Below are 25,735 nucleotides of genomic sequence, written 5' to 3'. Positions count from 1 at the left end.
TTAGTTCTTTGAACGTGAATGATCTTGAAACTCGTATCAGAATGAAAATATCGAATAGACATAGTTCTTGTTTCGGTTTAAAAATTATATCGATATGACTATAATATTCTATTGTTATCGAAGTTTTCATAAACAAGTCGAAGTGACATTTGATTTTGTTGACTTTAAATTTCAAATAAAAGGTAATAGCCGGCCATTTAACTAACAAGAATTTAAGTGTAGTGATAGTTGATTAATTATTTTAAAGTAGAGCTGTTTTTATTCATTGTTACTGTTTTTAATTCTTTAGAATGTTGTAAGAGACTCATCTGCAAACTACTACTGGGGACATTTAACATATCAAAATCATAATTATTTTTGAAATTTCAGATTTTAACAGTTTAGAGCAATATTTCTAAAGCATGTCTTCTTATGGTTCTGGCTATATTTAAACAATTGAATATGCTCGAGATTATTCTTACTTTTATTCAAAGGAAATTTTAATTTTCATCCCTATTAATGTTGAATAAATCATCTTAATAATTCAGCTTCTTTGTATATATTTGTGTTAAAATTTTTTTTTATCTATATTTGTGTTGAAAATATACTGTATGTGCAATATGATCATTGTTTTTAATGACTTTCCCCTTAAGTTGCAATTTGTTTGAAATGTCTATTTTACTTGCAAATTTTATTATTCATCTTATCAGTATTGATTACGTTCCCTTATACAGTCAATTCGCTATAACTCGAAGTACGATAACTCGAATATTACTATAACTCGATTTTTTTATAAGGTCCCGACCCTTTTACCTTCAATTTCATGTTAATTATTCTCGATTACTCGAATTTTACTACCTTTAACTCGATTTTTTTTGGATCTTTTAAAGCAAGAAAAAAAAACCAGGAGTTGATATCTTGCCCCTTCCTTTGCAAAACACGCACAATGTCTTTCGCATTCTTCATGGAGAAGCTAAAGCTGTCCCTCTTGAAGTAAATGAAGCGTCTTGAAGTAAATGAAGCTCATTTAACAGTGATTAAATGAAACGTTACCAAATTTACTTCAAGGATACAGTTAAAATGATTTTTTCAATATTGATGAAATGGATTTATTTTTTAAATGTCCTCCAAATAAGACTATGATGTTTAAGGATGAAAACTGCTCAAGGGGTAAAATGAGCAAGGAACGTTTCACTGTCCTAGTTGAAGAAAATGCGTCTGGGACAGAGAAATTGCCCTTACTTGTTATCGGAAAATACCGAAATCCCCGATGTTTCAAGAATGTAAAAACGTATCCTTTGGATTACAAGTCTAACAAAAAGTTTTGGATGACATCAGTTTTATTTGAAGACTATGTAAGAAAATTGGATCGGAAATTTTTCGCTAAAAAAAGAAAAGTGATACTCTTTATGGATAAATGCACAGCGCATAGTGATCTACCTAATTTGAAAGCAGTAAACTTGCATTTTTCTCCCGCCAAACACAACAGCAAAGTGGCAGCCGATGGACTAGGGTATCATAAAGTACTTCTAACAGTCTTATCGTAAATGGCTTGTCAGAAAAATGATCTTAAATATTGTAAGCATTTAGAAGATTTGTAATTAATAAGCATTAATTAAATAATGCGTCTATATTTTGAAAGTCCAAAACCGAAACTAACGATAAGTCGAACTTCCGATATGTCGAAGTTTTTCGTCAGTCCTATCAGATTCGAGTTATCGCGAATTCACTGTATTAATTTTGGTAAAATCCTAGAATAGCCCACCCCTTGGCGCCTTTTTGAAATGTCGCCAGGTTTTTCATTATTAAAAAAGCAATTTGAATTGTTACAAATTTATTAAAATATTTTTAATAAAATGAAATAAAAATAATCAAAATAGAGGATGTGTAAGGTGGCAACATATCTCCCTGAATTACATTCCAGACACCTAGTTTAGCGAGATTTCAAAAAATTGCCACAGGTAGGGCTGTTCTAGGATCCACCCTTACTTTTAGTTAAGAAGATGCAGGGGTAACTGCTTTTTATAAATCGTGCATTTTTTAAAATTTTTTTAAAACTTTAAAAACATCTCTTTTGCATCTTGTTCTATAAATTCTATACATTTTATTTTTTCCTGCAATTTCATTGTGCAAAATTTACTTATTTTACATCCACTGAGAAATATACTCTGCAAATATGTTGCATATATTAATGAAGATTCTGTTAAAAAGTTATAGATTAGTGAACTATATATTTTAAAAAATTATTAAAAAATAATCAAGATCTTCTTCAACACAGTCATCAATCTATAATCTTACATTTTTGATGCACAAGCATTAATTGAAAAGGGCTTCTCTGTTAATAAAGAATTGTCTGGAGTTTGGAAAATCAAAAATAAACATGGTCACCATCAAAACAATAAGAGTTATCAAAGATGCTGCAGATAAAACATAACGAATATTATGCTATTATACGTGGTTCAAATGCCAAACTTTTTAAGGTTTTATATCGTAGCTGCTTAATATGTGCACTTCATATGAGCACATTCACCCAGAGATAGTCACCCAGATTGTTTTTTTAATATTCAATTAAATATTTTAAAATATCTACTTCTTATTTAATTTGTTTTTCAATAAATTTTTTTTGTATAACTTGTTTTGTTAAAAATTTGGCAATGTGCCCTCAAACACAAAAGAGTACTGTATAGAATTTTGATTAAGTTGCAGCCCTCCAGTAAACTGGTGTTTTTAATTGTGGCCCTGGATAAAAGGAAGTTGGAAACCCTTATTCTATACCATCGTGTACTGTTAAAGACCAAAATTGAATGTCGTTGTTGTTTATCAAGGAATTATTCTATAGTCACCAAAATACTTCTTAGATGTCATTGTTTCTCTCATATGCTATCACATGTGAGCACATTCTAATGTGTATGCATTCAACTTAAATTAGTAATTTAAGTGAGAAATGAAAATAGCAATTTGTTTTATTCAATATTCATTGTTATCATTGCACAATGTAAGTGCAGAATAATGATATTTAAGAAATATTTTGAATATTCATAAATGCTGGCTTTCGTCATATTTCAGAATTATAGTTTAAAAGAGTTGCTATAATGTAGACTTAGCTTTTTAGAGCTAAATAATAAAAAAGAATAACAATATTCAATTTTTGATATTTCTTAATAACTGTGTAGTTCTAGTTGTGAAAAAGGACCTTTTTTTAAATGTTAAACATCTAGATAGATTCTTCAGCATTGAGAATTTCACGGTTATAGATCAATAATATTTAAATGTTTGAAAGTTCGTATTTTAACTGATGGCCATAGAGGAAGGAAAGACCCTCTCTCCCATAAACCTTTCGTTTACAGGATCCAATTCCGAATGAATTGTTAACAGAGATGCTTCAGAATATTGGGCAGACAGAAATAATTATTGGCACTTTATTAAAAAGGAGTTATGAGAAATCTCATCCTGACCCTATAGATAAAAAAAAATCTGCAAGTAAAAGGATACTTTAAGACTTAACAAAATTATAGCAAACATATAGTAATAGGATGTATATTTCTGTTAAAGTGTTGGAAGTTAATGAGAAAGAAAGTTTTAAAGTAGAATATGGCATCCATTTATTATTTAGCATTAAATAATAGTTGCTCTATTTTTTTGAGAAAGGGTAAGAGAATTAAACTTACTTTTCAGAATCAAATAAAATTCAGAAGCTTGAAAAAATGTAGTGTTTGTAATGTAATGTAATGAAAAAATGTAATAGAGTTCAGTCAGAGGGCATATTTGGTAATATATTTACGTATTGAATAACAAGAAACAAATAAGAAAAATTTTAAACTTTATGGAAGAAACTAACATATGAAACTAGTATTTATGTGCAATAATTTTTCAATGCAAAAAAGTTCCTTATAAGTATTATAAATTGTGTGTATATATATTTTACTTTTTCATATGTTATCATTTAAAATTTGTTATGTTAATCTAAAAGAATATTATCAAATTAAAATTTATATTTTTACAGATATTTTAATTATGGCATCAGAAGAGCATGCTGTTAATACTGATGAAAGTGATGAGGGTATGACATCTTTTAAATACTTAATTTCTTGATTATTTAACATTATGTGGTGTTGAATAATGCATTTTCATGTAGTTAGTTTTTGTTTATAGGCTAGAAGAGATCCTATGTTAAAAATTTATTGCGAATATTAAAATTATTTTGATTAACTTTATAAAAATGGAAACAAATTTTTATAAATTCTGTTTTAGAGGAGGAAGAAAAAATGGATGATGGAGAAGAAGTACCTATGGAATTCGCTGAGGACGAAGTTGTAAGTGATTAAATTTATTTTCATTGTTAACTTTGGTTTTTCTATTATACAATTTAAAAAATGTTTTTCATTGAACAACAGCAAAACAATGAAGAGGAGCCGTATGTTAAAAGTAAATTTATAGAAACATGAATTTTATATTATAAAAAAGTAACATTAGCATTTTTTGAACTTCAATAAGGTTAAAAACTGCTAATGCCATTCGTTAATCTTAGTTAAAGACAGCTATAATGCATTTCTTTAATGTAATTTTTCTTGAATTCTCTCTAAAATCTAATTTAAAATTTTAATATCATTAATTATATTAATTTATAAATATATTACTTTATAATTATTATAATATTACTTATAAATAAAATAATATTGCTTATTTTTTTTACTTTTTAATGTATTTCTACATTCTTTTTATAAGGAGGACATGTAAATGATATTCAATACAATAAAAGTAAATTTTTGTTTCCTGATATATCATAATAGTAAAATGAATATGAAATTTTTAACGATTTTAAGAAACTATTATTTTTACATGAACTTTCTGTCCAAAATAAAATTATATTGAAAAAAATTTATTTGTAGCTAGTTTAATGAAAATGTCTATGTTTTATTTGTCGGCATATAAACTGTTTGAATAAAGTGGAATGTTGTATGAGCATGCGTACATAAATTTTTAAGATATTCATAGATGCCTACATATTTATATAAAATTTGTCCTTTTTCATTTTAAAATTTGAGGATTAAAAAAAAAAGTTAAGTGTTTAGTTACTGTTTAAGAGTATGGAGAGAGTGTTATAATGGTTTTTATGCATAAGGTGGCATAGGAATCAGAAGTTAAAAAAAAAACAAAAACAAACAAACATATGGAACATTAAGTGCCTGCCTTGAAAGAGCACCCAAGTTAAGTTTCAAAGATTTTGAATTTATTAGATTTTGTTATAGTTTTTATTAAAGTTGGTTTTTATTGAATTTTATTTCACTGAATTTTTGTTTCCTCTTCTAGGACATTGATTTAACACACTGCAGAATAAGAAAAATAGAGAACTTAGAGCATTTGACAGCAGTAGAAGTAATATATTTTTGTATATCAATCTGTTTCTAATTTTTATTGATATAAAAGAACATGTATTATTATACTAAGTGTTATAAATGAAGAGTCAATTTTTTTTGTAACAATATTTGTGTATTTTTTATAATTTAATTCATTCAGTTCAGTAAAAATTTTTTTTTCAGGAAACAAACTATCTGACTATGGTAATAAATTCTTAATTAATTGTTTCAACTTTGCTGTTAGAAGAGAAAATGGGAAGTTCATAGCTCTCCCAATATTCCTGATTTTCCTTTTGAAAAATATTTTTTTCTGATTTTTAACTTTTTGTCTTGATACTCCAGATTTTTGTGTATATTCAGAACATCCCATTTCGCAAAATTCGAAAGCAGAATTTTAAGAATTAGATTTAAAAGAACAAAAAATGTAAAATTTTGATACCTTTTTTTAAAAAAATTCGTAATGCTAGAAGAAATCGTTAAATTTGATTGTTTAAATTTAAGGATCGTCTAGTAATTAACAGGGTTGGCAAAATTCATGAATTTTTTTTTTTAAAGATCCAGATTAATTTAATTTTAATCAGATATTTCTTATTTTCATCAAGTAGTTTTTTTCAATATTTACCAGCCAAATCATCTGATAAAATGCATTAATGGTGCTTAATATTATTTAAAAATAATAAGCTAAACTAATATAATATTGAATATAATGAGCTAATATTTCTTTCTAATATGATTCCCAAATTGTTATTTTATTATTAATAACTAATCAATGAATAAATAAAATAAGTTATATTTGTTCAAGATAAACATCCTAAAATTTTAAATTTTATTTTATCAATTAGATATTCAAAGAAAAGTAAATTAGTTTAGATCAGAATATATTAAAGAAAAAATATATTGTAAGTTTCCCTGGGCAGAACAAGTCTTTCTTCAATATTGGTAAACACTAACTATGCATTTATTATGTTCTAAAAGCACTTATTAAGTACTCAAATGAACATAAAACTAGTTTTGTATTTATTTGACTATGCCACATCATATATATGTATTACTAGCAAATTATTTTATAAAAAGCGAATAGAAAATTATAATTTAATAGTTTAACATTACACTTTTAGTATCTGATTTCATTTATTTATCAGTCTATTTTGAAATATAGCAATTTACCTTTTCATTATTTTTTTGGATGAAACCTGCAATTTCAAGGATTACCTTTCAGAGGTCATACAATTGGTTACCAGTTACATGAAAGGTAAACCAGTTTATGTAACTGGTTTACCTTTTCATTATTTTTTTTGGATGAAACCTGCAATTTCAAGGAAATCCGACATTAAAAAGAATCACATCTTAAAGAATATATTTATTAAAAATATTTTCAACTTATTAATTTATTTGAAAAATATCAATTTGTTTAAATCAATGATTTTTAAATTTTTTTTTTAAGGAATCAAATGATTTAAAACATGCCAACCCTGCTAACTAGATACATGATTCAGGCATACAGCCCTACTCTCAGGATTCATTTAAACTCTTTTGAGAATTCAGTTATAATATGAAGAAAAAAAAAATCAAATAACAGTATTACATTATCATAGTTTTATGGTGAAGAAATCAGAGGTCATACAATTATTTATTATTTTAAGTAAGTGCAGTGACAAATCTTGTAGGGTGAACTTTTGTAGTGTCATAATTAATAATTCATCTCTGTCATGTGATTGTAAAATTGATTGATTCCAATCAACTATACAGTAATTATGTTATGGAATTTTTAAAAGAAGAAATGAAGAATTACATCTGCTTAAATTACTTTTGTGCAAAAATATCAAGTGGTACGTTCACTCCAAGATAAAAATTATAATTTTTTTTTTTTTTTTAAATTGTTTCGTTAAAAAAATCTTGGAACTCAATTAATTGTATATTTACTAATTGGTACTGGTTATTTTTTTTATATTTTTAAATGCAACATTATTATGAAAATTTTACGTGTACTGATTTGAAATTATTATCAGTTGTTCAGTATTGATAAAATTACACTGGAAACTGCAAAAACTTTTAGTTCTAAACAAATTAATTCTGAACTAAAAATTGTACCTTATATTATTCTTTTGCAAGAAAATTTGCCTTTACTAAGCTTACAGTCCCTGGGCCAAATCATTAGATGCACTGTAGTTTTTTAATAATTACATGTTTTGCATGAGTTTTTACATAATGTTAACCAATTCATGCACGGATGTAAACAAGTGCATACCAGTTTCAGTTGCGGACGTGTTTATGTGACTTTATGCACTGTGTTTATATGTTTCAAAGTTTTATACTATGCAATTATTTGTTTATTTTGTGTGATGTGTTTAAATAATCAATTGGAACATTTTCATCATGGGTAAAGAAGGCCATATTTCACCATGTAAAAAAGTTGAAGTAAAGGTCCTTGTGAATGCTAAAATATTTTCAAACTGCAAAATATCACAAAAATTGTAGGCCTCTGAAGCTAGCGTACAACACATGAAGAAGAAAATTGAGTTAGGGGACAAATTGTCCCCGAAGCGAAAGTAAAGATGCGGTAGAATCTTATAGTGCAGGGATGGCAAACCAATGGCACGCGACACACTATTCTGGGCACGCCACTGATCACAAAGCTCACTACGATAACAATTAAATTAAAATTCACAAAAACAAACAAAAAAATTAAAAATTATTAACAAAAAAATTTATAATTAATGCCAAAAAAAAATTAGTAACCATAAAAAACAAGCTAACAATAAATAACCAGCAAAAAGAGATTTAACAGTCCTGCTTAAATTAACATCTTACAACCTAATATAAGTATTTGACATCTAATCTGCAAAAACAGAATTTACACTGATGTTACTTTAAGTTGAATTACGCTTCTAATCGAGACACTGCAAAATGTTTTTTTCTTTATAGTAAATAAAGAGTTTTGATAGTATTTAGTATTATTATTTTCCCAATAATCACGAAGTCAAAATTATTTGACGGCACGTCTATGACCTCATTAAACAATTTTTTGAAAAAAATGGCACGCTGGTGCATAAAGGTTCGCCACCCCTGTTATAGTGCTTCTAAAAATTTAGCCGGAAACTGTAAGTGGGGTAAATTATACTTTTTTTAGTTTGCCTTTTTTAAAAGCAGTCTGGTATAGTAGTATGCTGTTCCAAAAACTGACCTGATGTATTGTTTTTTTGTTTGTTTTGTTTTTTTGAAAGTATTGTCCTGATTTTTTCTTGGCCTACTACAAAGCCTAGAAATGTAATTGTGATTATTATCTATTATACTGATTAACAGTTATGATACTAATATTAAATATTATTGTACTAACAAAATATTTATTCTAAAATTAGAGTGGCTTTGAATCCCTCCTCAAATTGTATTAAATTTCTAATAGATGTCAAAATAAGCAGAGCATTTTTTAACCTTACTCTGTATGTTTTGATTTTTTTAAAGTATTTATCGTAGAAAGTTATGTAATGCTGTTATAAAATAATATATGTGCCTTTCAAGATACAATTTCACCTTAAAATTCTCTCAAATGTTTCATAAAATTCTTCACAGCCTCTTCTCTTTTATAACTATATAATTCTAACAGAAATTCTTTTCTCAACCTATAAGTGCCCTTGTTATTCTCACCTATATATTTTTTTTACCCTTTTTTTGTTTCTTTGTCAGTCACAGTTACTAGAACCCTTTTGTATTGTTATCTTGATTGTGCATTGTAAATTGCATTTTTCGTCAAGTTTGATGCAGCATCGTGGCTCATAATACATAACATTTACTTAAATTAGCTTCAAAACATTACAATTAAAAATGAAAATTCATTCTTTTTAAATGAATGAAAACGAAAGGATATAAAAACTGATGCATATTTCCATGAAAGCGAAACTGACGCATAGAGGGGAAGCTGACTCTATGGGTTCATTAATTTAATTAACAATTACAGTTATTTTTGACGTTATTAATTAATAATAGTTGCTCACCAGTATTTATAATCAAACAATTATTAATTCGTGAAAATATGTGAACCTTATCCAAAAAGAAATTGATATTATAAAATTGCATTCAATCTTGAAAAGTATCTATTCTGGAGAAAAAGAATCTCTTTGTATATGAAAAATAATAATGTTAAGTAAAAGTAGATTGTATAGTAACTCCATTTATCTATATTTTAGGTACTGTGTTTCAGAAACAATTTGATTAAAAAAATTGAAAATTTACATTCTCTTACAACATTGAGAGAGCTTGAGCTGTATGATAATCAAATTACTAAGCTTGAAAATCTAGATGTTTTAGTAAATTTAGAGTAAGTATGTATGAAATTTTCGTCTTTATTGCAATGTACAATCTATCAATTACATATAGTAAATTAAACATAGGATTGGCATTTTGTAAAATAATAAATCTTGTTATAAATAGAATTCATACAAAATCTATTTTTCCAGGCAATTGTGGTTAATATAAAACTGTTTGTCTCTTTTTATGTGTGTAATATATATATGAGACTATTGTATATGGTAATTTAAAATTACTGATTGTAACAAAATATCATTATGTAATAAAGAATATTTTCATTTTAATTATTTATTTTTAACATTTGCATAATTAAATTCAGCATTCAATATGATTTGGTAATTACATTGAAATATAGGTACATTTCGGCACATGTTGGAAACAAGCAAAATGTCGCCAAAAAATGTAGATTTTTGCCAACTTTCTTTTTTTATTTAATACATTTTTTAAACACTGAAGAAAAGGGATGTTTGCAAAAAATTAAGTGTAATAAGAAAAGTAAAAAAAAAAGTAGTTAAATTTCTTTGCCCTTTACTCAAAAAATACCATTAAATTGCAGCTCTGTGTAGCTAAATGCTTTGATGTATTGTATGCTCTGATTTTAGAGGAATATATCTTTCTTTCTATTAAAAAAACAATGAATAAATAAATATTAAAAATGGAAAAAGAATAGCTTCCTCATTGTTTTGTAATTTTTACCCAATTGCATTATTACTCTGATTGCTTAGTTTAAAGAGTGGCTTAAATCTAAATAAATTTTATTTGTATAAAAAGAAATAGCTTTTTATTGTTTTATTTATAATAAAATAAGATATAATAAATTCTTTTTATTTTCTTTCAGAATCCTAGATGTGTCTTTTAACAGAATTGCAAAAATTGAAAACTTAGATAACTTGTTAAATTTAAGGAAGTTATTTCTAATCAACAATAAAATCACTAAAATTGAAAATGTAAATCACCTGGAGAACTTGGAAATGCTGGAACTTGGATCCAACAGAATTAGAGTAAGTAGTATTTTTGTTTTATTACTATACGGATTAATATAACTCTTTTTAATTTTCGTACTTTTACTTTCCTTGTTTGAATAAAATATACGATGAATCATATTTGCTTACATTCTAATATATCTTACTTCTTATTTTTTTATTTCTTACTGTTCTGTTATTTCTTACTAAGTTATTTTTTATTATATTGTTATTTGTTTATTTTATAAATTATTGATCTTGTTTTATACAATTAAGTCCCAATTATCTGCGGAATTTGTTGACAAGATTTCCATTGATAACAAAAATTGCTGGTAATCTAAAAAACTGAAAAAGTAAGATAGAAACATAAAAATTATTTTAAAATGTATTTGTGGTGGTTGGTTGAGTCTAGGAGATGAATAGATTGAGTTTACATTTAATTAGTATTTATTTAACATTTTAAATATTAAGTATAAGAAGAGAAAATATGAGATAAGAGCAGCGCGTCATTCTACAATGGCGGTTAAGATTCTTCTGGTGAAATGACAGAGACAGTTACTGATCGCGGTTACGATTAAGTTAAGTTCAGTCGCCGCATTAAGTTCAGTCACAGCTATTCATTTGATGAGAAATATCATATAAAAACATTTGGTATGAGAAATATTTTCTTTTTAAATATGTTATAGCAAATGATTTCTTAAGTAAAAATCAATAAAACATTTAAGCATTGCATTATCATTTTTTAAAAAAAACAAGTTTGAAGTCGCATATACAGGGTATCCGCGCATCTGGAAAGTCATGAAAAATCATGGAAAGTCATGAATTTCGGTATTGAGCAAAATTTGTCGTGAAATGTCATGATTTTAACTATTTTTTTAAAAAAGTAATAGAAAGTCATGAATGAACATGAACTTGTTGTAGCTAAAAAATCTAATTATTATATATCGGTATATTGAATATCTGAATTTGTAACAAACTTTCCACTCAGTCATATTTTATTAAAATGTAAAATTTTTTTATCAATTGTGTTCTTTAAAAATTGTGTTCTTTCAAAAAATGAAGAAAAAAACATCATTTATAGAGCAAATTATCTTTTAAACTTCTGTGATTTCAGAATTTTTATTATTTATTTTTTTATTTTATCAATTTAAAATTCTAGCTGAAGCAAGCCAGTGATTGGCGAATTATTTTCATTCCAAAATGAGGACAGAAAAATCAGAAGTATTTCTTTCCTTTCCCTTGAACAAGAAAAGTATCTTTAGAATATAATTCTGCGGAAAAAAGAAAAAAAAACTTTTGTATTTTTTAAGCTATTTTATTGCTTCAGCTATTTTATTGCTTTCTCTGTTTATTAAATTAAAAATCCGTAAATAAGAAGATGCAGAGTATAACAGTTTTGGTTACACCTATCATTTCAATGAATGTTATTATGATGCTTTTTTAAATTTACTATTGTGTTTTTGTCGGAGAAAATACTAACTTCGTTAAGTCATGAGAAATTCTTGGAATTAGTCATGAAAAGTCATGAATTTAAAAATATAAAATGTAGCAGATACCCTGCATATACTTTGTATGTTTCTAACTAAAATTTTTTGTACATTATTTGATAGTCAACCACATAAGGAAGGGTTAATTTGCTAGTTTAAAATTCTAAATTCCCTGATGCCTTTGGCAGTAATAATTTCAGTGTTTTGCACTAATGTGTTGCAAAGTTCCTTTCAAAGGAACTAACTAATATGAAGGGTATTGCCCTTAATAACATTTCCAGCTTTTCACCAGGAACCCTACCATGAGCTCCATGGAATGAAATTCCATCTGGGAATGACGTCACGTTCCAACGGGAATTATTTTTCCCCACCACGAACACCTTGGAAAGAGTTTCTTGGCTGGAATTGGAATCGGTTTCATTTCAACCAGTCTCCGGCACCTGGAATCGTCGTTCCAAGGAGGGAATGATGAATTTTTAAGGACTAAATACGATATTTCGTCGATGAATGTCTTAATTTTTTTCTATTTCATAAGAGAAGATAACAAAATTTCTAAAAGATAAACGTGCCCGAGACATTTTCAAGACGATAATTAAAAGAGAAATGTTTTGTTTCATTAGTATGTGTGAACGAAAAGATACTTTCAGAGTTAACTAAGAAATTACGGCAAACTAAAAATAATTATGCTCTCATTATATAGTAATTGTTACTATTTCTATGTTATTATTACGGGATGTATTACTTGGCCAATACCTTTTTCTGAAGTTCCAATCATTTCTTTTTTTAATTTTCTTTCGATGAACTTTTAATTCAACAATATTTAACTTCCTTTCGAACAATAGTTCTTTATATTATACACCAATGACAGCACATTTAAAATAATTTTTTACAGGCATGATGTATTATAAAGTAAACAATTTATTTATAATAAGAAATACAAAAAAGAATAAAAACGTTTCAAAAAATATTTATGAAATTTGTATTTATTTCTTCTCTTACTCATTTTAAAAATTTTTATTCTCATTCTTCCATTAAAATAAAGCTGCGGAAGTAGTTCCCTGAACTATAATTTTTAAGTATTTCATACGTAAAATGATTTTACAAATCACGAAAAAAAATTTACGCAGATCTAGAAATTAATTTCTTGTGAACATATTTATTTAACTATCAGTAAAAACAGTCACTTTTATAATGTAACAAATAAACCAAAGTAATAAGCAAAGTAGTAACTTTTTAGTCATTCATATTGTTACAATTTTACTTGAAAACTAATGAACTTTTCTGAAATTAAATTAATTTCAAAGTGATCAAGGTAAGCGTTAATAGTTTTGTCTGATAAAATTTGAATTCTTTCTAGAAATTAGTTTAGATTTAAAAACTAGTATAATTAGTAATCTATCTACTTGCAGTTCTCAGGCACGAAATTTTGAATCTTAATTCATTAAAATATGATCATTATTTTAAGAGTTGTACTTTTTAAAAAATATTTAAAATAAATAATGAAACGTATTAAGGGATATATCAGAAATATTTATTATGAAAAAAGGATTTTATTTTATGAATTATACATGATAAATATGATAGTTTTTAATTAATAAAACTATATGTATAATAAATTGAAGAATATTTCAAAGTGTTCGCAGTTCATGTTTTTTTAGTCTAATGAAAACAAAAAACATCATAAAAATAAAACAATAAGTAGTCAAAAATATTATCTAAATAGCAGAAGCTCGTTTCGTTTTACTCATGCTAATGCTGCCAAACTCAAAAAGAAAATCTAAAGTAAATTGTGTGATTGGTTAAATTTTAGCCACGCCCTGAGAGCGAGTTATCGGGGAATGTCTGATTCCAAGGGAGTGTTCATGGTACGGTATTGAGCATTCATGGAACCAAACTTTCCCAGTTTCACTTTCCAGCCGGGAATCTTCATTCCATTCCCGGTAGTTCATGGTAGGGCCCCTGTATTGTATTTGAAAAATAACTCATCTTCTCTTTATAGATATTTATGTATTTCATATGTTTGTTAATATAATTACTAGATAATTTTATTATTAGTAATGCCATGCATTTTATTGTCATATTTATTCTTCAATTCTGGTAGTATTTCTCATCTGTATCATTTTAGGTGATAGAAAACTTAGAGGGGCTTAAAAATTTGACTAATTTGTTTCTTGGAAAGAATAAGATTTCCAAATTACAGAATCTTGAAGCTCTTGAAAATCTTGAGCTTTTAAGTTTACAGGTGAGTACTTTTTACTCTAGTTAATTGAAGGGAAAAATTTTTTTAATATTGTTTTTAAACTGTTTTCAGGAATTGTATTTACAATTATTGAGCTATTTATGAATGATTTTTATATTTCTTTTGTATAAAATTATTTGAAAAGAAATTTTCAATTGATAAAATAGCTATACTTTTTAATTTGTTTTCATTTTGTTCAAGAAAATATTATGCAACCTTATATTTTACTTTTTTTCTTTACTTTAAATATTTATATATATGCTCAAATATATCCCACAAAAATATATGCAATCAAACCTCGTTAAAAACTTTCTTTATGTGAATTTCTTTTAACCTGAACTAATTTTCAGTTCCCTGTCAAATTGTATATACCGTATATTCCGGCGTATAACGCGCACTTTTAATACAAAAAATAACATTGGAATTTACGGTTGCGCGGTATACGCCGAATATAAAAAATTATAGATTAAAAAGATTTAAATGTGGAAAAATACTTTTATTTTAAGGAAATAACATACCATTACCTATGTACTTTATTGATTTTCGTTATTACATAAATAGTTCATTATATTCGTCTTCCGTTATTTCTTCAGGCACGTCATCACAATCTGTTTCGTCTTCATCATCTGTGTTACCCTCATCCTTAAATAAGCAGTCATTTTCTGATCCGTCCAGATTATTTGAAATGCTGCATTTTTTGAATGATTTTCTAACCATCTCAAGCTTAATTTCATTCCATGCTTTTAATATCCATTCGCACACTGTTTCCAAACTTGCATGACGCATATGTCCTCCTTTCGTATTCTCGCCCTCCAACATCCAAGTGTTCCACTGTTTTTTTTAAATTGGCTTTAAATGGTTTGTTTAAGCAGGCGTCCAATGGCTGAACTAATGGTGTCAATCCACCCGAAATAACTGCCATATTGGTGTTACATTCTTTCTAAAATTTTTTTGTATTATCTGTAAGGTGGGACCTAAACATGTCACACACTAAAAGGCTTTCTGGTTTTCTTACGCAACCAGGACGTATTTGCCAGACATTTTTTACCCACAATTTAACACCATTTTCGTCCATCCAGCCTTTTTCGTGGACATGAGCAAAAATACCTTTTGGAAAATTACATTTGGGAAAAGTTTTTCTGTAAAAAATCTAAATTTTCGTGTGCGTTGTACGAGGAGTATATCTTAAAATTTAAAAAAAGTAATTAGAAATTACGTGTGCGCGTTATACGCCGGGGTGCGTTATGCGCCGGAATATACGGTAGATATGCATATAATTGTATATCGATTGAGGTTAGGAACAGAGCTGTCTGGAGAAATATTGTGCTGCAGTCTAAGGCCCATGCCGGGCTGTAGTGCCAATAAAGAAAGAAGAATTTATGAAAATTATTAATTCAATATAAAGTGCAAAAAAAAAAATTTATTGAAATTAAATATTTATTAATTTATATATTCTTCATAGGACTTTATGTTTAGAAAACACAAATATATATAGATAATAGAAAATGTCTGTGTATTGTATGAATTTTAATAAAAAAATTGGAAACTGATCAGATGGGGTGAAAATTTTTTTCATCCGAGTTGACTTTGTGCCTAAATGAGCATGTTTTAACTAATCGAGAGCCTGTTTTTTCCCTATTAAGAATTTGCGTATATAGTGTGGAAATAGATTTTTAGAACTCACGCCGTATTTTCTGTTAGTTGTGACACTACAGAATTAGTAGTGGTGGCAGCGTCATGGATTTTTGAAAAGTTTAATTGATTTCTTTTAGGAGACTTGAACTTCTTAAGTTATATTGCAAGTTATTAAGTTATTTGAAAATATACTGAAACACAGTAGTTCATACAGTATAATGCAATAAGAGTTATAGCCTTCCTTAATAAAAGAAAAAAAAATCAGATTTTGTTGAAGAGCCAGGTGAAACAATTCTTCTTAAGTACATGTGTGTGAAATAAAGCAAATACTTCGGGGAAGTAAAAATTATTAGATTGAGGATGTGAAAATATCTTAAGATTTATTGAGGAGAGAGTTAGGCAAGAGGAACTTGAGCAACAAGAGAAAATTGACACTTAGAAAGAGAATAGCGAAAGCTTGAATTAGAATTGAGTACTCAAACTCATCAATGTCAAGATAGACCGGTATCAATGAAAGCAAATCGTGAAATACAACTATTACAAATAACTCCTAAATTTCTAGAGAATAAAAATGAAACGACATATCTCATTAATTTTGAGGGTAGAGCAGAGATAGCACAGATTTCAAAAGAAGAATGAATGCCTTATCTATTAAGCGCAGTACTACCAGACATTTAAAATATGTTGGCAAGAGAATCACTTAAAGATGTCTATAGTTATGATTCTGTAAAAGAACTGATTCTGAAACGATACAAACTTTATGCCAAAGAACTTAAACAAAATTTTTACCAGCATTCAAAGTCTCCTGAAAAGTCTTGACGAAATTTCGCCCAAGAGTTAAATTATTTTAGTCAATGAATTTCTTATCTAAAAATTACCAATTTTGAGGATCTTAAGAATTTGATGGTAACTGAGCAAGTTAAGCATCATGTACCAAATGATATGAATGATCATTTTCCCGAAGAATGGATGGAGTTAAATGCTTATTCTAAATTAGCCAAGAATTTAGAGATAACTACAAAAGTTTAAAAAACAACTTTGAGGAGAAGTCTTTGTTTCATAGTAATAGAAACAACCAAAATGATTTCTGGCAAACTTAGATCAGAAGTGACGTTAAAACCAAAGAAAAGTTCGTAAGGCAGAGAAATTGCATTTAAAGAAAATGATCACAAAAACGAATCTGGAAGAAAACTGATTCAATATTACTAATATGGATTTTATGGTCTCGGCCTCTATGTCCCAATTTTAAGAAACATTCGGAAATTGTGGCCTCTTTACGCGTTTTAGTACCTTTACTTAGTGATGCAATGGCACCATATTAAAATTTTGGCATGGTGAATGTTATTGAGATACTGGTGCCATCTTGCATTTAGTTTCTAAGAAATAGGTGGAACCCGAAATTTATACTGGAGAATTTGTTTTGATAAAAACTGTGCAGAATGAATTATTTTGTTTTACTTTAGAAGTTGAATTAAACTGTTATTTAGGAAAGGTAGTTACCAAGATTGCCGTATTAGAGGATTTGCTTGATTAAAGATCTCATTTATTGGGAAACAAAACAGTGGCATTATTAAATACTGTTAAAATGTGTCAATCGCCAAAACTTTTACAGAGTACTAAATGAAATGGAAAAGAAGTCTTTGAGAATCCAGTGAAAATAATACTTTTTGCGAGCCAGAAAGACATGAATTAATTAGAAATATTGCTGGACATTCCTGTGAAAGAAAAGATGAAAATTTGTTGATCTATACAACTGGATAATTTAGAAAAAATGCTCGAACTGAGAATTGATTGCGGATATTTAGAATCTGAATATATTGATGAAGTTCTATTTAGGAAAGATTTCATGGGCTAAGCTATTGATCTTCATGGTTGAAATATTCAAAATCGAGTTGTATAAAAAGAAATTCATCTATAAGTGTAAAAAAGTGAAGTTTTAAAGAATATGGAAGAATCAAAGGAAGAAAAAGCAAGGAACTTTGCTTGAGTTTTCTAAAGAATGAGTGCAAGCTGATTGGCGGCTTATGGGAAAAATTATTATAGGAAAAAATAGGAACATTACGAAAGATATCGTGAGAGAATCTGGTATTGTACACATTGGAACGGATAAATAGTTATAAGATCCAACAGATCATGTTGCATTTGCAATTGTTGGAACAACAGAAAACAGTGAAGATGCCTGAATGTTAATGAATTGTCATTTGAATCACTTCAAAGAAATTAAACATTTTCACGAAAAAGAACTTGTAAAGGGCAGTCAATTCATAAGCAAAGCTAAAAAAGCTCTGAGATCGTCATCAAAATTCCAAGGTGGGAACTTTTCTTTATACGACAGGGATGTAATGAGATGAGCAATATAGTCAAGAAAACAAAGTAAAGGATTTATGTCAGACATGTTTTTAGCAAAATGGTAATCAGTTAAAATGTAATTGAAAAGTCCTCTGATCTCAAAACTATAGAAAGTTATTTTGGTTAATTTAGATGCGAACAAAAAGCTAATACTTCACGTGGACTTTTAAAACACATAGGTATTTGTGTGTGTTATGATGATGGATGTGTTTTTATATGTGTTTAAACGATGGACCTATCTCAAAATGGAAATATATTTTTTTAAAACTACTGTTATAACTTTTGTACTGTAAAAGAATTAACTAGTGACAGGGTATCCGCGCACCTGGAAAGTCATGAAAAATTATGGAAAGTCATGAATTTTGGTATTGAACAAAATTTGTCATGAAATGTCATGATTTTATTTATTTTTGTAAAAAAAATCATGAAAAGTCATGGATTTAGGTCGCCGGAAAATCTAATTTTTAAAATGGAATTTACTCCCCTCCCCCCAATTTCTTGGTGTTCCAAATATCTGAATTTGTAACAAAATCCCTGTCGTGACTATTAAGGGATAATTTAAACATATCCAATAGATAAAATTTATATTAAACAAAACCCAAGTTCGGTCAGATTAGGATTGAAGCAATGTGTATAAGAAACTAGAGAAGACAATCAATAACCATTAAATTAAAAAAATACAATTTTATTTAATAAGATATTAGCTATTATTAATAACACGAATATAGTATATTTACCAGGAGGTATTAAAAATGAGGTGAGGCAATGAGGAGGAGGCCTAGAAAATTGACAAGAGAAAAACAATATTTAAAACATATTCTCACCATCTTCTCCGGGGGGGGGGGGGGGGTGCTGTCTTCCTTCTCGCCTTTTTGGTCAACAGTTAGTTGTCGCCTTCCATTCGTCTTTTTTCTTTTTTTCTCTTCCTCATCCTCAGGAAACCTCGGTCCCCTTTCCATTGGTTGGGGTCCTTCTCCAACGAGGGTGCTAGCTAGATCCCCACCCGCAGATTATTGGCTAAGAAACCTAAAAGAAATCAAGACCGACAGGGTCCTGATTGCCCCTGCCGCCTGACTACCAGGCGACTGCTCAGGCCTCCCTCCTTTACAATAAATCTCCTTCTAATTGCCTATGTCACTACTACATCTCACCCCTTCCTTAACAAAAAAAATCAAAAAAAAAAAAAAATTATACATAGATAATTATACTTGCTGAACAATCAATACACTATTTGTTGTACTAAAATACAATATTAAAACTCAAATCTTTACCAATGGTAATACTCAAATAAATATATATATATATATATATATATATATATATAATTATAATAAGAATAATACATTTTCTCTTTCCAGCTTCTTTAAGTGAGTGCCCATGCACTGACACTCGCTCAATCAGCATAGAAAGGAAGGAAAAAATTTAACATTAAAAACATTAATTTTAAAAATTAAACACATCAACACAACTATTATCACATATAAGTTAATCTCAATCGTCTGAAAAAAAAGGTTAGATATCAAAGATGGAATAGCACAATCTCTGTCTATCTATGATCGATAAGAGTCACTTCCCATTGACATCGTCGCTATAGACACAAAGAATTGTCAAAAATAATTATTAGTTCAGTGAGATGTTCACTCTTTTGTTGAATGAGTCCCTCTTTATGCTTCTCGAACCCCTTCGCGTTTTCGGTATCTTTTTCTTCTTACACACCTGCTGTACACAAAGGGTTAGACTTTCCTTCTGTCAGCCTGCACTTGATGACTCTATCCCCACCTTTCTGGACGTTCGTTGTTTCGGGCGCCGCTCACTACAGGTGCTCCATATCATCGCCGAAAGTCCTATGCAGATGGCTTTCTACTCCTTTCATTCATACGTTATGACTTTCCGTCATCTGAGATTTTCGGACCTTTGGTCAGAGGAATTTGAGGCGCCAAAGGACCTAGGCATGTAGTCTGGCTATCACTCCTGTCATCGCCATTTATGTATAAAGAATAGAAAACATCTAGTGAATAGTCTCAAGAAGGCAAACGTGGCGTGGGAAAACAGCTTTTTTTTTCTTTCTCATCTTATGCATTGGTTGGGGTCCTTCTCCAACGAGGGTGCTAGCTAGATCCCCACCCGCAGATTATTGGTTAAGAAACCTAAAAGAAATCAAGACCGACAGGGTCCTGATTGCCCCTGCCGCCCGACTACCAGGCGACTGCTCAGGCCTCCCTCCTTTACAATAAATCTCCTTCTAATTGCCTATGTCACTACTACAATCCCCACTCACAGTTATATTTGATTAAAATATAAAATGCTTTTATCGTGTTCTTTAAAAATTATGGTGTTCTTTAAAAAAATGAAAGAAAAGACATTTCTAGAGCGAATTATCTTTTGAACTTACGTGATTTCAGAACTTTTGTTATTTATTATTTTTATTTTATCAATTTGAAATTTTAGCTGAAGGCAAGCCAGTAATTGGCAAATTTTTTTATTCCGAAATGAGAACAGAAAAATCAGGAGTATTTCTTTCCTTTCCGTTGAACAAGAAAAGTATCTTTAGAATGTAATTCTGCAGAAAAAAAGGAAAAAAATTATTCGCTTTTGTATTTTTTTCCAGCTGTTTTATTGCTTCAACTCTTTCTTTACTCTATTTTTTAAATTTAAAATCTATAAATAAGAAGATGCAGAGTATAACTGTTTTGATTATCATTTCAATCAATGTTTTTATAATGCTTTTTTAAATTTATTGTTGTGTTTTTGTTGGAGAAAATAGTAGCGTCGTTAAGTCATGAAAAATTCTTGGAATCAGTCATGGAAAGTCATGAATTTGAAAATCTAAAATGTAGCAGATACCCTGTAGTGATTAATAATTATTCATAGCGATTTAAAAAAGTCTAACTAATATTGCTTTGATATTTTTCTTTTTTTTCTAAAGGTAAAATAAATGATAAAAATTTCAGTTCATTGTTTAACATTGAATGGGTTTGTATTTGAGCTATACTGTTTCATTGACTCGCATTTATAGCTTAGGTTTATTTTTTCCGTTGGACATATCAATCTATGTCTATTACCTTAAATGGGCATTGAGTTCTGTCCATTATTTTTAAACATGCATTTTAAGATATGTTCATTTTATTAACTCAAAGTTCTAAGCATATTCTTTGAGAAATTTTACAAATGTCTATTTTTTTAAATGTACCTTTTGATTTACGTTTATTTTTTCAAACTCATATTCCAAACTATGTCTTTTTTTCTTAAACATGCATTTTGAGCTATGTTTAACATAAAATGAACAACAGTGTGAAGTATAATCATAAATAAGTCATCTCAATAATATATTTTACCTGACCTTTCACTTTGAGTTTTTGTTTTATATCTTCCCTAATTTTATCTTTCAGGCTTGAACTAATCTTTAACTTGTCTGTAAAACAATAATGTATTGAAGTAATATTTTTCAGCTGTCACCATTGTTTTCTTTTTCTATTATTGTAACTCTCTAAATTTGAAGAAATGTAAAAAAATCTATGAAATGTCATTTTTATTATTACAGGAAGATTAAAGTTTTTAGGTCATCCGAAGATGGATCTCAGTGGTATATTCTAATAGAATGTACCAAATTAATGTTTGTTATTCTAACAAAATGTACCAAACAGAATCAGAAGCCATATGTAATAGATACAAAAAAAAAAAAAAAAACATTTCCTGAAGTTTTCTTATGTTATTTTTCATACCTAAAATTATTTGTTTTAAATTAAAATTAAGTCTGTTATTATAAACTAGGAATATTTCTTTAAAAAAATATTTAATCAGTTAAGTCTCTTCCCCTTAATCTAGCGCTAAGAAAAATCATATTTGTGATTATTTTTCTTTTGGAATTTTATTAACTTATTAAAATAAAAATCAATAATTTCATCAAGTATTTGATGGTAATTATTTCTTCAACATAGCTACTAAGTACCTAAAAATTATTTTTGTGAGTTAATGTCATGTTTCTTTCTTTGACAGAGTAACAGGATTACTAAAATTGAAGGATTAGATCATTCCTTGAAACTTGAACACTTGTATCTGAGTCACAATGGGATATCAGAGTTGGAAGGCTTTCAGAATAACGTAAGATTTATTTATCTCTTTTTCCATAAATATTGATTATTTTAATTAATTAGAAATTGGGTATTTTTTTTTTGAAATCGTCAATATTGAAATTAAAATATGTTACATTGTAGCACAGTATAAACTTGTACTTTACAAGTTTATATTTAAGTACAGTACAGAACCCGTTATCCGAAAATCAAAAAACCCTAAAACCAAAAAACTGGAACGAAATTCGATAAATTTTCCGCCATTTTTTAAAAAAAAAGATTTTTTTTTTCCTCATAAGATTTTAGGATTTTTTGTTCTTTTTTGAAAGATGTTTACCTTACAATCATTTTGGAAATAATCATTAGTGTATTACTTCATCGTTTTTTCTTCTTTTTAAGATTATTTCCAAATTTTTTTTTCCAGTTGGGTTTAACAATAAAAAAAGGCTTTTTGTAGCGATTCAGAAAACCGGAAGAATCAGTTATCCGGAATATCGATGGTCCCAATCGCTCCGGATAATCGGTTCCCTACTGTATTTCTAAAATTGGGTGGTGCAGAAACCGCACATGATCACATATAATTTTAATATTTTGTTTATAAAGTCATGAAATTTTTCTTTAAAAAAAATTGTATACACATATTTTTAAAAATTTTATTTAAAAAAAAGTACAGTAACTATTATTTTTATATTGTTTTCAGGTCAAATTGCAAACTTTGGATCTCACAGGAAATAGGATTAAGAAAATATCAAATGTTGATCACTTGGTTGATTTAGAAGAATTTTGGGTATGTTTTAAAATCTTGAAATTAAAAAGCTGTTTTGTAGAATAAGGATAAGCATATATATTTAAAATTTATTGTGACTTTTAAATATAGTGCTTTAATTTTTGATATCCTGCATATTTGTTCCTAGCACACAGTTTTATTTCAGCGTTTAAACTATGTGCTTAGCCAGCTTTAATTAGGTATTTTATTTTTTCTCAAGATTAGTTTGCTTCTATATTTTTAAGCATTTTGTAATGATTCTGGTTTCATGACAGAACAAAGTTGAAACCATGAAAAAACACATTTTTCAATATTGCATGCAAATAACTAATTGTAGAGGGATAGAAAAATTTCTCAAAATGATTTTTAGAAAAAATCATGGCAATCTGTAACAAAAATGCCATACCAATCGGTGAAGTCATTCAAAAGATATTCAGGAAAGCAACCAGGTGGAATCGCAAAAATTTTTAGGTATCCGGTGGTTAAAAAAAACTAACTGAATGAATACTTATTTGAAATTTAGTGTAATTTGCAGTGTTGTATATTTATAGCGCAGTTTACTTATCATTATAAAATATTTTAATTCAAGTGTTCATTTTTTTTTAGTTTAATGATAATGAAATTACTTCCTGGGAGTCTGCAGAAGTGCTTAAGAACTTTAAGAAACTGGAAACTGTCTATTTGGAGCATAATCCTATAGCTGAGGACCCTATGTATCGCAGAAAAATAAAATTGATTGTTCCTTGGATTAAACAGATTGATGCAACTATGGCACAAGGAAACTGAAGAAAAGAAAATATATAGTTCTATTTCTCTGTTATTTATGCATTTTTCCATCCATACTCTATTGTTGTGGGTTCTAGCTCTCACATTTATTTTATGAATATTATTTTCATACATAAGTTCAGATTAATATAGATTTTTATACAGACTATCATTTTTAAACAGATTTTTTTGTACTTCATTTTGATTGTAGTTAATTTCTGAACGAAAAATGTTAGTGTTTTTGTGCACTTAAATGCATATTTGTAGAAGCTTATTTTTTAATTTCTTTATTTAATTTAAATTGTTGATTTTTAAAGTTTTTTTTTTGTTGTTAAAATTTAGTTTAAAAATAATTTATAACTCTTTTGTGTTTAATTATGTTAATGATTTATTAAGAAAGCGTAACCATATTAAGAAGTTTATGTGTTTAAATTTTACTAAATATGCTTTTATATGAGAGCTTTGTAAAAATATTGTAAATACATTTTATGTGGCTTTCTCTATTAATGTGTTTAAGAAGATTTTTTTGTTTGTTATTTTGAACTTTAAGAAATATTGTCTGTAAAAAGTTGAATGTTATTCTAAAAAATTTGATTGTCAGTTGGTGTTTTTTTTAAAAAAAGGCAATTTACCACTTTTTTTAGAATAAAAATTAATTTTGATTGTAAAATCTGATTAATAATTAAGGATAATTTTTTTAATCAAAGTTTAGTAATGTTTGTAAATATTTGAAATGGCTTGAAAATGAAAAGTGGTATATGTTTGTAACTACTGCATACTTATGAAATAATTTTTTGTTATAAATAAAACATATTCCAGAATACATACATTTTGTTATAAATAAAACATATTACAGATTACATATCATACTCCATTCAAATAATATTCTGATAATGTGTTACTATTATTAAAAAATTGTTTAAAGCAACTATAAATTTGTAATAACTGGGTTTTAATTATTATTATTTTAATTAACGCAAACTGTTGTAAGATATTGATAAAATAATTCCATGTTTTTAAAGATAGGCTGTACAATGTATGCTATATATTAGTTTTAATTAAATTATCTTACTATTTACAATTTATTGCAATGAACTCTAATTTACTTCTCAAAACGTATAATCCTAAAAAAAGTTTTTAAGATTCTTTAAAGAGTTTTTTCCTTTGATATAGCTGCCTCAAAAAGCTTTATATCTCTCAAAACTGTTTTTTTTTTCTAAATGATCATCATAATTTTTTTAAAGAAATACTGTCTATTTTATAGAAACACAATTTTCAACAGTTATTATAATAAGTTTGTAGCTTTTGACATTTTGATTAACAATAATTTAAAAAGTTAAAAGAAGATTATTGTAAGAAGATACTCCTTTAACTTTATTAAAAGTAAATAAATATTCAAAATTGTATTAGGATCTAATTTTCAACTTTTTCTTATGAATTCAGCGGATCATTTCTGAACGTAAAAATACGTTAATAACGCAAAAATAGTTTCTGTTAAGGTTAATGGTTTCTATTTAAGTCACATTTTTCAAGAATGAATGCAAACAACTCAACTCAGAGAGATGGAAAATATCACAAAATGATCAAAAAAGAAAATGTTAGCAATTAGTAACGAAAAACGCCATGTCAATTGATGAAAGCATTCAAAAGATTTGGAGAAAAGTTTAATCTGTTGAAAAAACTGCATGCTGCTGTAAAGAGAACATTGTTTACAAACCACCTCATAAAAATCTGTTAACTATAACGGTTGTCCCATTCTCGAATTATTAGCGAACATACATGCATATTATACTATATAGAGATTATTATTTGTTTATTTTT

At 27.7% G+C, this 25,735-nt stretch overlaps 1 protein-coding gene across 5 annotated transcripts; it reads left to right on the top strand.

Moving 5' to 3' along the window:
* Positions 1-10: 10 nt before the first annotated feature.
* Positions 11-24,739, top strand: LOC107436318 (uncharacterized). 5 transcript variants are annotated; one of them, XM_043050030.3, is made up of 10 exons: positions 11-182; positions 3,983-4,039; positions 4,231-4,292; positions 5,290-5,355; positions 9,521-9,651; positions 10,480-10,642; positions 14,216-14,332; positions 22,310-22,414; positions 23,084-23,170; positions 23,756-24,739. In XM_043050030.3, exons 1-10 carry the CDS (start codon positions 95-97, stop codon positions 23,933-23,935), a joined length of 1,056 nt encoding a protein of 351 aa, XP_042905964.2. In that variant the 5' UTR covers positions 11-94; the 3' UTR covers positions 23,936-24,739. The 5 variants fall into 5 exon arrangements, with proteins under 5 accessions (XP_042905964.2, XP_042905965.2, XP_042905963.2 ...); XM_043050031.3 differs by having other exon boundaries at positions 111-246; XM_043050029.2 differs by having other exon boundaries at positions 114-295.
* Positions 24,740-25,735: the final 996 nt, after the last annotated feature.

The sequence above is a fragment of the Parasteatoda tepidariorum genome, chromosome 3, assembly GCF_982258835.1.
Source record: "Parasteatoda tepidariorum strain Cologne lab strain chromosome 3, Ptep-v5.0, whole genome shotgun sequence".
Lineage (NCBI taxonomy): Eukaryota > Metazoa > Arthropoda > Arachnida > Araneae > Theridiidae > Parasteatoda > Parasteatoda tepidariorum.
The sequence above is the reverse complement of the archived record's forward strand: the minus strand, read 5'-3'. Positions and strand labels throughout refer to the sequence as shown.